Source organism: Nicotiana attenuata, chromosome 2 (assembly GCF_001879085.1).
Source record: "Nicotiana attenuata strain UT chromosome 2, NIATTr2, whole genome shotgun sequence".
Lineage (NCBI taxonomy): Eukaryota > Viridiplantae > Streptophyta > Magnoliopsida > Solanales > Solanaceae > Nicotiana > Nicotiana attenuata.
The window spans coordinates 51579290-51594483 of record NC_031990.1 but is presented as its reverse complement, the minus strand read 5'-3'; the positions used below and the strand labels follow the sequence as shown (position 1 = coordinate 51594483).

General features: G+C 36.8%; 2 protein-coding genes across 2 annotated transcripts; one reads left to right on the top strand and one right to left on the bottom strand.

Moving 5' to 3' along the window:
* Positions 1839–3179, top strand: LOC109219583 (zinc finger MYM-type protein 1-like). The gene is made up of 2 exons (XM_019384044.1): positions 1839–2780; positions 2934–3179. The coding sequence occupies exons 1-2, from the start codon at positions 1839–1841 to the stop codon at positions 3177–3179; spliced, it is 1188 nt and encodes a 395-aa protein (XP_019239589.1).
* LOC109209850 lies at positions 12175–13378 on the bottom strand. The gene has a single exon (XM_019373198.1). The coding sequence runs from the start codon at positions 13217–13219 to the stop codon at positions 12440–12442; it is 780 nt and encodes a 259-aa protein (XP_019228743.1). The 5' UTR covers positions 13220–13378; the 3' UTR covers positions 12175–12439.

Genomic DNA, 15194 nt, shown 5'->3' with positions numbered 1-15194 from the left:
ACTTAAAATTTAACTTACATAATACATATACATATATATATATATATATATATATATATATATATATCACTGCCGAACCCAGTAACAAAAGTGGTCTAGGTTCAATGGTAAGGGGGGATGGGTTTGTTGGGAGACACCCGAGTTTGATTCCCTCTGAAAGCAGTGTTATTTCATTATTTTTTACAATATTTTTAGAAAGCACAAACTAAATGAGTAAATGACGACCTATAATTCCAAAACAACTCCAACAACAATTCCTCTGACTTTCCTCTAAACTAACATTTTTTGTAGTTTTTTCTTTCTAATAAACAAAAGACAAAACTCTAAACAAAAACAGACGCCTTACAACTCCAAACAAGGATGAAACCAAAATTCCCAAATCAAAAAAAGCTAGGGTTCTGCTGATCTGCTCTGTGACCGTGTGACTCTGTCTTTATTGATCGACTTTTGCTGCTAGTTGCTACCATTTTCTCCCTTAGAAGTTAGACCCTTATTCCTTCTTCAATTCTTCTTTTCTGATTTTTTGCTTCATGTTTTTCTTTTATATTTTATATTTGATAATTTATATAAAATCTGATTTTTAATCTTTAATTCTAGGGTTGTCCAACATTTTGACCTCTATACTCTTTGTCAATTTGTGCTTTTCTACTTTCCAAAAGTTCAAACTTGGAATCCCCAACAAGCCGACGGACAAGATATGTGGTCCATTGGTCCTACTTTCTTGTTTTTAGTTTCTTAGCGAGACCAACTTGCATTTGGGTACTAATCAGAGATAAAAAATTTATTATATTTTATATAATAAATGTGGGAAGCAAGATTATAAGTTGTAAATGTTATTTTGGTGTTTAAGATTTGCAAACAAATGAAAAGTTGAATCACTATTCGAATCATTATTCGAATATGTAATATGTTGCTCTAGTATTATTTTCACATAGGCTAATACTAAATTATTTGTAAAAATATACTCAAGCACAAAGCAGCCAAGACTTGAAGCATTGTGAAACATACAACTTGAAGTGTAATTTGTGTTTTATGATTTTTAGGGTCTACTAGCAAAAGTCGACATAATCACGAGTTTTTACAAAGCTCAAGCTTCTGTAACTTCTTCTAGCTCTTCTTTGACAAGTTCTCCAAGTTATTAATAACAATACTAATTTCCTTCCCAAGCACTGGATAAAGTGTTGGATTATGAGCTCGATCCCACTGAGAGAAAATCAATTTCAGAATATCCTCCTAATTTACGTGACCGAGTAAGGAGAAATTATATACAAAATGGGCATTCTCAGCCTTGTGGTTTTTTCTTTCCAAAAAGAGATTTTGGTGGAATAATGCGTCACTTTAATCCTAAATGGTTTAGAACTTCATGTTCTCAATGGTTAGAATATAGCATTAAACAAGATGCAACATTTTGTTTATATTGTTACTTGTTTAAAAAAGAGGTTGGAGGATATAGAAAAAAAGTAGGTGGTCCTTTCACAACAGATGGTTTTAGAGGTTGGAATAAAGGTTTAGAAAGGCTTAAATCACATGTGGGTGACGTGAATAGTGTTCATAACCGATGTTTCAAGATGATGCTAGATTTAGTGAACCAAGCACAATCCATTCTAACTTCTTTGGACAAGCAATTTAGAAAAATTAAAAGTGAACATCGAGCTCGCTTGAATGCTTCAATTGATGTGATAAGATATCTTTTGGAAGAAGGAATTCCTTTTCGGGGCCATGATGAGAGTATAACTTCTACAAGAAGAGGCCATTTTTTAGATCTCTTAAAATGGTATGCTTATAGGAAGGAAGATATGAAAAATGTGGTATTAGAAAAAGCTCCAAAAAATAACACCATGACTTCTCCTGATATTCAAAAAAATATTGTGAATTCTTGTGCAAAAGAAACGGTGAAAGCAATTATTGAAGATTTGAATGGGGATTTTTTTGGGATATTAGTTCATGAGTCTAAGGATGTATCTCATAAGGAACAAATGGCTCTTGTTTTGCGCTATGTCAACAAGGAATGTGAACTTATTGAGCGATTCCTTGGTCTTGTTCATGTAAAAGCTACTACTGCACATGCATTACAAAAAGCAATATATTCTTTGCTTTTACAACATTCATTAAATTCATCTCTAATACGGGGAAAAGGGTATGATGGAGCTAGTAACATGCAAGGAGAAATCAATGGTCTTAAAACTTTGATTCTGAAAGATAATCCTTCGGCATATTACATACATTGCTTTGCTCATCAATGGCAACTGACTCTTGTAGCAGTTGCAAAGAAACACCATGATGTAAATAATTTTTTTGATGTTCTTGCTAATATTTTGAATGTAGTTGGAGGTTCTTATAAGTGTACGAAGATGCTTAGAGATGATCAAACTGAAAAATTAGATGAGTTATTAGTGCTTGAAGTTCATACAGGAAGTGGATTAAATCAAGAACTTGGGCTTCAAAGATCAGGTGATACCCGTTGGGGATCACACTTTAAGACATTGTGTAACTTTATTTCTTTATACTCATCAATTGTTCATGTACTTGGAGTTCTTGCAAATGAGGGTTCAAATTATCAGGAGAAAGCACTGGCAAAAAGTCTAGTGGAAGATATAAGATCTTATGAGTTTGTGAGTATATTACATTTGATGTTAAAAATATTGACAATTACATATGATTTGAATATGGCTCTGCAAAGAAAAGATCAAGATATTGTTAGTGCTATGAAACTTGTTAATTTCTCAAAGAGGCAATTGCAAACAATGAGGGAATCTAAATGGAATTCTTTGGTGGAAGATGTCTCTTTGTGTTAGAATAGTTATGTAACCCTAATCTCATATGTATTAGGAGTACGACATGTTATGTATATATATAGGGCTCATTGTATCATGTTTAACATATGAGAATAATATCAATCATATTTTCTCCCGTGCATTCTCACATGGTATCAGAGCTTTAGTGAGAAACTTATCACTGTGCATCATTCCAGCGACTTCCGAGAAGAAAGACCTCGTCGCCGTGCAATTTTCCAACGACTTAGAAGGCTGCTCATAATTATATCAATTTCTGTTGGTGTGTGCAAAAATCCAACACCACCACGAGACTCCTCAGGCTCCGGCGACCAAACCCCAGTAAACCCCACCGGAAAACTCACGTACACGCGCCCTCATGCGCCAGAACTTTCCGGCGAGATCTGACCCACGCGCCCCACGCGCCGGCACGTGAGCACTGTTCCGGCCATTTTTTGAAAACTTCCAGTTGGACAGTCGGATCGCCTAGTAATTCCGAGTCTATCCATACCTTTTACGTTTGATTCCGACCACTTTGAGTTTTTTCGGCGACTACACTGACTTTTTCCGGCAGCTACAGTAATTTTCCGGAAAAACAGTGTTTCCTTCATCTGTTTCAGCGAGTTGTCAGTTGATTCTTTCTGTTATTTGGTGATAATCCAATGATGTCTTTGGGAGTCGATGCTTTCGGGTCTAAAAACCCGGGTTCTGGCAGTTCCGGTGTTATGATTACCTCAAAACCTTTAATGGGAGGTTCAAACTACTTAGCTTGGACTTCGTCTGTCGAGTTGTGGTGTAAAGGTCAAAGAGTTCAAGATCATTTAACAAAAAAGGCTAGCGAAGGCGATGAAAAGGCCAAAACACTTTAGGAGAAGGTCGATGCTCAGTTATGCAGTATCCTGTGGCGATCTATTGATTCCAAATTGATGCCCTTGTTCCGTCCATTCCAGACATGTTATTTAGTTTGGGAAAAGGCTCGTAATTTATACATCAATGACATATCTCGTTTCTATGATGTAATATCGCGAATGACAAGCTTGAAGAAACAGGAATTGGATATGTCTACTTACTTGGGACAAGTACAGGCAGTCATGGAAGAATTTGAGATGTTGATGCCAGTTTTTGCTAGTATTGAAAAGCAACAAGAGCAACGACAAGAAGATGTTTCTAGTTCTTACACTCGCCGGACTCCCTAATGACCTTGATTCAGTACGTGACCAGATTTTGGCTAGTCCGACTATCCCCACAGTTGATGAATTATTCTCTCAATTACTTCGCCTTGCTGCAGCACCAAGTCACCTAGTGAGCTCATCACAGACACTTGACTCATCTGTCCTCGATCCCAGTCAGTGGACAATCGGGCATCTCAAACTATGGAGAATAGACGAGGAGGATGTCGTTTTGGAAGATCTAGACCCAAGTGTTCTTATTGTCATAAACTTGGACACACTTGTGACGTGTGCTATTCTTTACATGGTCGCCCACCCAAAAATGCTTATGTTGCTCAGACCGAGACTACAGGTAATCAGGGATTTTCTTTATCTGAAGGGGAGTATAATGAGTTCCTTAAATATCGAGCAAGTAAGCAGACATCTCCACAAGTAGCCTCTGTTGCTCAGACTGATACTTCTGTTGTTGGTAATTCTTTTGCTTGTGTTTCCCAGTCTAGTACTCTTGGACAATGGGTTGTGGACTCAGCCGCTTCTGATCATATCTCTGGTAATAAATCACTTTTGTCAAATATTGCGTATTCACAGTCTCTTCCCACTGTTACTTTAGCCAATGGGTCTCAAACTAAAGCAAAAGGTGTTGGACAAGCGAATCCCCTACCCTCTGTCACTCTAGATTCCGTTCTTTATGTCCCTGACTGTCGTTTTAATCTTGCATCTGTTAGTCGTTTGACTCATGCCCTCCATTGTGGTATATATTTTATTGATGATTCTTTTATTATGCAGGACCGCAGTACGGGACAGACGATTGGAACAGGACTTGAATCAGAAGGCCTTACTACCTTAACTCACTCAATTCCTCCAAGGCATGTCTAGTTACAGATCCTCCGGACCTAATTCATAGACGTTTAGGACATCCAAGTTTATCCAAGCTTCAGAAGATGGTGCCTAGTTTGTCTAGTTTATCTACATTAGAATGTGAGTCATGTCAGCTCGGGAAACATACCCGAGCCTCCTTTCCTCGTAGTATTGAGAGTCATGCAGAGTCTGTTTTTTCTTTAATTCATTCTGATATATGGGGTCCTAGTAGAGTCAATTCAACCTTGGGATTTCGTTATTTTGTTAGTTTCATTGATGATCATTCAAGATGTACTTGGATTTTCTTAATGAAAGATCGTTCTAAGTTGTTTTCTATATTCCAGAATTTTTGTGCTGAAATTAAAAATCAATTTGGTGTTTCCATTCGCACTTTTCGCAGTGATAATGCCTTAGAATATTTATCCTCTCAATTTCAGCAGTTTATGACTTCTCAAGGAATTATTCATCAGACCTCTTGTCCTTATACCCCTCAGCAAAATGGGGTTGCAGAGAGAAAGAATAGGCACATCATTGAGACTGCTCGCACACTTCTCATTGAATCTCATGTTCCATTGCGTTTTTGGGGCGATGCAGTTCTCACAGCTTGTTATTTGGTTAATCGGATGCCTTCATCTCCTGTTCAGAATCAGATTCCGTATGCAGTATTGTTTCCCCAGTCACCCTTATACTCTGTTCCCCCTCGTGTTTCTGGGAGCACTTGTTTCATTCATAACTTAGCCCCTGGGAAAGATAAGTTAGCTCCTCGTGCTCTCAAGTGTGTCTTCCTTGGTTATTCTCGTGTTCAGAAGGGATATCGTTGTTACTCACCTGATCTTCGTAGGTACTTTATGTCCTCCGACGTCACATTTTTTGAGTCTAAACCTTTCTTTACCTCTTCTGACCATTCTGACCACCTTGACATATCTGAGGTCTTACCTATCCCGACCTTTAAGGAGTCTACTATAGCTCCTCCTTCACCTTCCGCCACAGAAGTCTTACCCATTACAACTGTTGGGGAGTCTAGTGTGGCTCCTCCTACACTCCCTGCCACAGGAACACCACTCTTGACATATCATCGTCGTCCGCACCCAGCATCAGGCCTAGCTGATTCACGTCCTGCACCTGACCCTGCTCCTACTGCGGACTTGTCTCTTCCTAGTACACTGATTACACTTCGGAAAGGTATACGGACCACCCTTAATCCTAATCCCCATTATATCGGTTTAAGTTATCATCGTTTGTCATCACCCTATTATCCTTTTTTATCTTCTTTGTCCTCTGTTTCCATCCCTAAGTCTACAGGTGAAGCATTGTCTCATCCAGGATGGCGACAGGCTATGAATGACGAGATGTCTGCTTTACATACGAGTGGTACTTGGGAGCTCGTCCCTCTTCCTTCAGGTAAATCTACTGTTGGTTGTCGTTGGGTGTATGCAGTCAAGGTTGGTCCGGATGGTAAGGTTGATCGTCTTAAGGCTCGTCTTGTTGCCAAGGGATATACTCAGATATTTGGGCTCGATTACAGTGATACCTTCTCTCCCGTGGCTAAGATAGCATCAGTCCGCCTTTTTCTATCCATGGCTGTTGTTCGCCATTGGCCACTCTATCAGCTGGACATTAAGAATGCTTTTTTACACGGTGACCTTGAGGATGAAGTTTATATGGAGCAACCACCCGGGTTTGTTGCTCAGGGGGAGTCTCGTGGCCTCGTATGTCGCTTGCGCCGGTCACTTTATGGTCTAAAGCAGTCTCCTCGAGCCTAGTTTGGTAAGTTCAGCACAGTTATCCAGGAATTTGGCATGACTTGGAGTGAAGCTAATCACTCTGTATTCTATCGGCATTCTGCTTCGAGTCTCTGTATTTATCTGGTGGTCTATGTTGACGACATTGTTATTACCGGCAATGACCAGGATGTTATTACTAAATTGAAGCAACATCTCTTTCAACACTTTCAGACTAAGGATCTGGGCAAACTGAAGTATTTTCTGGGTATTGAGGTCGCTCAGTCTAGCTCAGGTATTGTGATCTCACAACGAAAGTATGCCTTAGATATTCTTGAGGAGATAGGAATGACAGGTTGTAGACCTGTTGACACTCTGATGGATCCGAATTCTAAACTTCTGCTAGGACAGGGGGAGCCTCTTAGCGATCTCTGCAAGATATAGGCGGTTGGTTGGTAAATTAAATTACCTTACAGTGACAAGACCTGACATTTCCTTTCCTGTGAGTGTTGTGAGTCAGTTTATGGATTCTCCGTGTGACAGTCATTGGGATGCAGTTGTTCGCATTCTTTGGTATACAAAATCAGTTCCAGGCAAAGGTTTATTGTTTGAGGATCGAGGCCATGAGCACATCGTTGGATACTCAGATGCTAATTGGGCAGGATCACCTTCTGATAGACGTTCTACTTCTGGATATTGTGTCTTAGTAGGAGGAAATTTTGGTATCTTGGAAGAGCAAGAAATAGAATGTGGTTGCTCGGTCTAGTGCAGAAGCAGAATATCAAGCAATGGCTATGGCGACATGTGAGCTAACTTGGATCAAACAGTTTCTCAAGGAGTTGAAATTTGGTGAGATTAGTCAGATGGGACTTGTGTGTGATAATCAAGCTGCTCTTCATATTGCGTCAAATCCAGTGTTCCATGAGAGAACTAAACACATTGAGATTGACAGTCACTTTGTCAGAGAAAAGATACTCTCGGGAGATATTGCTACAAAGTTTATGAAGTCGAATGATCAGCTTGCAGATATTTTCACCAAGTCTCTCACTGGCCCTCATATTAACTACATATGTAACAAGCTCGGTACATATGATTTATATGCACCAGCTTGAGGGGGAGTGTTAGAATAATTATGTAACCCTAATCCCATATGTATTAGGAGTAGGACATGTTATGTATATATATAGGGCTCATTGTATCATGTTTAACATATGAGAATATATCAATCATATTTTCTCCCGTGCATTCTCACAGTTTTGTGATAAAAATGGTATTGTGATCCCAAAAATGGATGAGAAGTATGGTCTTGGAAAGTCGAAGCGCAAAAGCTCAACTGTTACATATTCTCATCATTTGCACGTAGATGTTTTTTGTGCTGCTATTGATTTGCAACTTTCGGAGCTTAACAGTCATTTTAGTGAAGTGAATACTGATCTTCTTCTTGGTATGGCTAGTATGAGCCCGATGATTCTTTTGCAATTTATGATAAAAATAAGATTATGAAACTTGCTACATATTATCCAAATGAGTTCACTGCTTCTAAGCTTGAAGATCTTAGTTGTGAGCTTGACAACTATATTGACTATGTGCGAGAAATGGACAATGCATTCTTTAACTTGAAAGGGCTTGGCGATCTCTCGAAGACATTGGTTAAAACAAATATTCACAAGACATGGGGACTTGTTTATTTGCTTGTGAAGCTGAGTTTGATATTACCTGTGGCTACTACAACGGTCGAAAGGGCTTTTTCTTCAATGAAGTTTATTAAAAATGACTTGCGAAGCAGGATTGGTGATGACTTTTTGAATGATTGTTTAGTTTGTTATTTAGAGGATGAAGTATTTGAAAGTGTACCTAATGATGCGATCACTGATCGTTTTCAAAACATGACAAGTCGTCGAGTGCAATTGAAATGATAATGTTTATATTCATATATTGTGTTTGTGTGGTTCGTACTTTTTAAATATATATTAAATATTGATACTCATTCTTTAGACAACTAGTTATTGTTTGCATGTTTGCTTTTTTACTAATATACTAGGCTTTGCTTATCCAAAATCTACGAAAATGAGAGTTTAATTCAGTGGCAGTATTTAACTAAAAATATTTCTTAAGGTGAAAACAAATTATGGAAAGCTGTGTAAGTGACGCTAAAATTATTGAAACCTAAATTTGGAGTACTTGTGCGATGTAATCTCTAGCATAAGAAGTTTTTGTAGAAAGTTCAGTCTGTCATGGCCCGACTACTCGAAAGGGTGGAGCTAGGATAATAACTTTAGAGATTTATGGGTTATGGATTATAGAGAAGGCAATTTATTGAGTTATGAATAAATTATTTATACATATTAAGTAAATTTTTAATACAAAAACAAATCTGGACTAAAATTAATGAATTCGGCCAACCCTCCGACTAAAAGTGTAGCTCTGGCCCTGGACTTATCCACTGCAGCATAGCACACAAATAGTCTGCGTAGCCATGGGTAGATGTAGTATTCTAGTGATGGATTCAATTGAACTCATAGCTAGCTTTCGATATGGAGTATAAGTTCGTGTGTAAAAATTCACTAACATTACAAAATAGTAGATATGAACTCGTAACTTTAAAATTAGGATAACTATAATGCTAATAATTTAAAAGTTGAACCCATAAAATTTAATTTAAATTCTGAATCTACCTCGCTGTTATCCCAATCACACTGACCCAAGTGCCATCCTACTCTCCAAATTTTAATCTATTAAAAAAATACTTCCAATAAAAACACGAAAAGACCCATTGAAGTTATGGGGTTTTATACCCTTAAATCTCGTTTTATGTAGAAATGTCTTCCCTCTTGGAACTGACTTGCTCCATGGAATTGAACTATCAAAAGTCAAATTGCGGCTTTAAATTGCGTGCACTTAACGTGACTTCTATGTTTACTCGGAATTTTCAGCGTCAGCCCTTTACCCGTTTGATTAGAAGTTGGAACAAGCTATCAAGTATGTTGAGTTCAACATAACATATTTACTTTCTTCATTCGAAACAACAAAAATGAAATGTTCGAATTATGAGTGTCAAACGTCCTAATTTTCTGTCTCAATATGTATATTTATATTTCTTAATTTTTCAAATGAAATTAACGTAATTAGAAACTTTTATTTAAAGAACTGCATGAAAACATTGTGATCAAGGAAAAAAAAAGGTTAAGTCTTACTGTTTAACCAAAAAACTGAATATTTGGTTAAAGCTAGAATTTAAGAGAGAAATCGGGTTACTGATAATCAAGAAATGAGAGATTTCGAGAACAACAATAAAGCAATGAATAAGTATATATTTCAGTATAATCGCAATGATATTTCGTGTCCTACAGATGTTGTGACTTTCTCCTTTTATAGTTAATTCTAAGAGAAAGTGTAATGCCTTTGTCTTAATGAGGCAATTACGAGCAATAAATGACACTAAAAGAAACGTTACTCAATCATTCCTATTAAATACAAATTCTCTAATGTATTTGGCATTTAATGTTGAATTTGGACTCTTTTACGCTATCAGATTCATGTCTTCAATTCCTTCTGATCTTCGAACTTTAAATGACTCGAATAGGTACGAGTCTCGTTTCATCTGAATAATAGCTCGTGCCTTTAAGTATCTTCTCTCCCGCATCTGTTGTTGCTCGTGCCTTCTAACTGATTACTACGCTTTGACTATTTGACCGGTCCACGTGTCATGACACGTCATCTTCAATATTTAAGTTCAGTTTTTCCCAATACAGATAGTCCCCCCACTTTCTATTTATTTATCAATTAAATATTTGGGAAGTGGATCTTCATTAAAAAGGGAATTTTTGCCATAATCAATGCTATGACAGTACTAACGCTTCAGTTGTCTTTTCTATTTAATGCATTGCATACGTGTCACCTTCTCATTAGCTCTGCAATTCTGCAGCCTTTTTTCAAGGCTTCTTCAACTCCACTATTCACGAAGTGATTGTTGCCTTTATTATAGGCTTTCCATCATTACACTTCTTAGTCTTTGACGGTCGCTTTTATATATAAACTTAACCCTTCTTCCACAAATTTTTACCTAATATTTCACTATTTACTCCTATTCACTTCTTCCTCCATTCACATCTTTCTCTGTTCACATCTTTCTACCATGTCATCTTCAAATCCCAACCCTAGGAGAGTCCCAATTCTTGACAGTTTCCCCAATGCCCTGTGAGACACAGAAGAGGTAGAGGAGGTAGGCATCGTGGCCTGGGATCCATTCGTGGTGGTACCTCTGGTTCCATCACTCCTTCTAGCTCTGGCACTATTTCTAGAGGTTCTTTCACTAATAGATCTTCTTCTAAAGGCAAAGAATCTTCTGAGTCTATTCAAGAACCTTTGGTCGAAGAAATAGTGCCAACCGACTTATCTTTCGAGCATGATAAAGAATCCCTTCGTGACCAAGTAATTAAGTTAGAGAGAGCTGACATCTATCCTTCTTTAATTACCGAACCCTTAATTTCCACTGTTCGAAAAGATTGTCGTTGGAGAGATGACCTTCATATAGTTATTCCTAACCCAAACCAGAGAAATTAACCCCTATGTACATATTCCTAAAAAAATTTCTTACTCCTCACATTAAATATTTAATTAGGGGTAGTTTAGTCATAGTATGTATATTTGTACAGAATTTAATATTTTCTTAATGGGCGTGCTAAAAGCAAATTGGACACATATTGTGAACCGGAGGGAATAAGATACTAATAATGTCTTGTAAAGTATATTACACAACATGATCACCTTCAACTACTTTTATTTTATTTTTTTAATTTTCTAGGCGCATCAATCTCCTCTCTTTTTTTTCTTTAAAATAAATTCTATGTTGTTGTATTTACTTTCTTTGTCTTTTTTGTTCTATCCTAAAGCCATTATTTCTCCATGTTTGTAGAGTGCTAGTATAAATTATGCGGTGATTTGTTTTAGTTTCTAAGAAACATCAGTATATTTCCAACAAGTAAAGCTAGCTGCTGTTCTTCTTTTGCACCCAATCCGTGTCTTTAAATTGTGATTTCAGCAAATTTTGTTTGTACGTACCATAATTTAGTGGTCAATTTTGATCCTTAAAACATAACTTATTTAATTCGTCTAAGAGCCCGTTTGACCAAGCTGTCAAAATCTGCTTATTTTGAAAAGTATTTTTTTTAGAAGTACTTTTTTTGAAAGTACTTTTAATTAAAAAGTATTTTTTGTAACATTTGATAAACAAATTGTGTTTGGTCAATCTTTCTAAAAAGTGATTTTGAGTGTCAATCACACAAATATAAACTATCACCTACCTAACTAACAGATTAGGTAGGTGATAGTTTCGATCAAATCGCACAAATACAAATTGTTGGGTCAACTTGAGATACGTTAATAGCCAAACTCAAGACATAAAATGAGCTCTGTCTAGGGAATATAGAGAAAGAAAAACACAATTAAATAGTTGATAATATTACTTTTATTTTTATTTTAGAACACAAGTCAATTGTATAGCAATTAATTTCTGAGTAATTAAACGGCGACTCATTCATTGATGTATTCTACAACTATTATATAAATCTGATCTAAAATTAGTTAATTCGAAATAAAATCTTGAAAGGATTCTTAGAATCTAATCAATAAAATGGTAGGTATATAATCACCAGCTAAGCAAAATCAAACACAATCATTAAGAAAACCTTGCATCATAATTTATGCAAGAATCAAATTAAAATACTTACATTTAAACAACCACTCTCAACTTAAATGATGGAAAGTCATCTTGATCAACCATCAATTTTCCTTTATATAATCTTGAAAATAATTATGTACAAAAGAAGGATATTCTTCAATCAAATATCTTACAATTAATCGATATTTGATAGTTACTTATATTTACGGATTTACCCCCTTCATATTGTACGGTCAACGTCTATTCGTCAATGTTAACGGCGCCCTCGAGTTCCGTCACCGTTTCCACCGGCGTTTTGACGTTCCTCAAGTCACCAACCGTTAAAACTCCGGCCACTTCATCTCTAACGTAAACTTTCCCGACGCCGTTACCACTGATTCCCAACACCTTTCCAGTACCCCACTCGGCACATATCGCCGGCGACTGACGCCTCATTCTCGTGTCATAACCAGCTAAAACGACGCCGGTTTTCGCATCTCTCACTTCTGACGACAAAACCGTAAAATCGCTTATATTAAAAGAATCATTAAAGTCTAAACCTAACGTTAAACTATCCCAAAACTTTACGACACTTTTCCCGGCAGAAAACTCCGTTAAGGGAAACCATTCGTAGCTGCTCCGTCGCCGTCCGAGTCTTAAATTACTTTGTTGGCCTTGCTCTTTGAAGTAGAAACTCGAACCTGCAACTGAAAAATCTTCATCAACTTGTGTTAACTCTTCGTCGTTTGATGAAACCGATGAGCATTCATCGTCGTCGTCATCATCGGAAAAGTTGATGTTTTCGCTGAGATACTGAAGAAGAGGCTCAGTAGAAGGCTTTATTTTACGAACGTAAAAGAATAGAAGCTTGCTTTTTCTTATTAAGCTGCTGAAAGAAGCAACAATGGCAAGAACTAGAGCACCCCATTTGCAGAAACTGTAAACCTGCGGAACCTTTTCGATAGCCGAAAGAGAAAAAAATTGGGAAATTAAAGATGGGTTTTGTAGAAATTTTACATCAGCTTCAAAATTGCTGATCATACTGATGGAGAAAGGTATAAAGAAACTGTATGATAAAATGCTTGAAAGAAAACTACGACAGAAAAAGGGAGATTGATTAGACAGAAACTGTTTGATAAAATGCTCGACAGAAAACTAGAACAGAAAAAGGAGATTGGTTTGGAAAAGTGAAAGGAGTGGGCCATATATATAGTGGAGAATTGGGACGCGGTAGTAGTTAGAAGAAATAAAATAGGATGTTTGGTTTTGTTAAAAATGACGTGGAGGATGATAATTGGATGAAGAAGTTAAATTTGGTGGGCCACGTGAGAAAGAACATGAACTTTAGGAAGACAAGAAAGATTGGGATAAAAGTTGAAAAGTAAGGGCATATTGTAGAGATTCCAGGATATAATGAGTGACTCAGCAGCTGAGGATAATGCCATGTTTTTTTAATAAAGTTTGTTTCAGCTGGTTGTAAAGACTTGTCGCGTGGACATTTCACATTTGAATTTTCCTTGAGAAGGTTCAATCTCCGGCTTTTTGTGGTAATTCTTGAAATGTGATGGATTTAAGGTTCAGAGTCGTAAAACAACCAATAATACTTGTATTAGAAGAGTACAACCCTTTTCGAGATCATATATAAATACGAATGTTGTGTGGACGTCATTAGCTACACTTAGCTTTTAAAAAATATACATGTTCAATAATTATGCATACAATAGGTGTATAATAGTTAATTCTCTTTTTGTATGACTCCGTAAGCAAAGAAAAATTGAAATACTTTTAGGGGTCATTTGGTTCGAAGACAAGTTAAACTAAATTAGTAATGCAAAGATTAATAATACGATTAATAATACATGAATTATTTTTTGTTGGGTGTTTGGTTCATCGCACTAAAATTGGGTACAAAATATCATCTAAACTATTTGTCTAGTTCTTAACTAATAAATAATAAATTTACAATTATACCCTAGGATATTTGGTCTTTGTATGCTTCTTGGAAAAAGACAAAAAAATAGTTTTGTCCTTGTGATGCTTTATCCATGTATAGCATTTACATGAATTAGTTATTTCATGTTGGTAGTGGGACAAAATAATAGACCACTTGATGTATAAAATAATACATGAATTAGTTATCCTGCATTTAAAATCACAATCAAATAATGTATTAACTCAATACAAACTCTTAAATCATAACTAATTGAGTTATACAATATACCAAACGACCCCTTACTCTTTGTCTAGTCTACTCAAGTTACGTCCCTCATTTATAGACGCTGGCAGGGACAGACCCACCTTATAGGAAGGGAGTTCAGTTGCACACGCTTCGTCGAAAAAGGGTTGTTATTTTTACTTGCTATTTTCATCATAAAAATATAAAATACATATATTAAAAAGAACCTGAACCCACTTGACACAAACAGAAGGTGTAGAGCAGCGGTCAAACGGGTCTAAAATATAGAAAGTGTCACGAGTACTGTTTTTTTTTTTGGTTATATTTATCTAACTACTAAATAAAAGGTACATTACAGAGTACTAGCATTGCCGGGGTACTGTAGTTCTCCCAGCATCGCGATGTTTTTAGATACAGTGTTAATATTGCATGCCAAAAAATTCCTAACAACTTCAGTTCCTAGGATGTCTGCCCAAAATACATCATTTGCAAACATCGGAGGAACTGCTAGTAAGCTGGATCTACCCAAAAAAGTTGGCTTTGCTGCCTCTTTTGCTATTGCGTCTGCCACCCTATTCTGCTCCCTGTATGTGTGCCTCACCACGAGCCTGTCCATCCTTTGCATTAACAACCTGCATCACAAACCATAGGATCATATGTTAGGTTACCTGTAAGTAGCATTTGTATTATTTCGGCCGTATCGATGTTGATGTCCAAAGGGACCTATCCATTTTGTTCAGCAAGTTGTAGTCCTTTTTAGGAGTAGCTTTTCAAACTTTCACGGCGTAAAAGTGTTGGTTTGTATGTGGTAGTATTCTCCATATACCCCCATAATCCCAA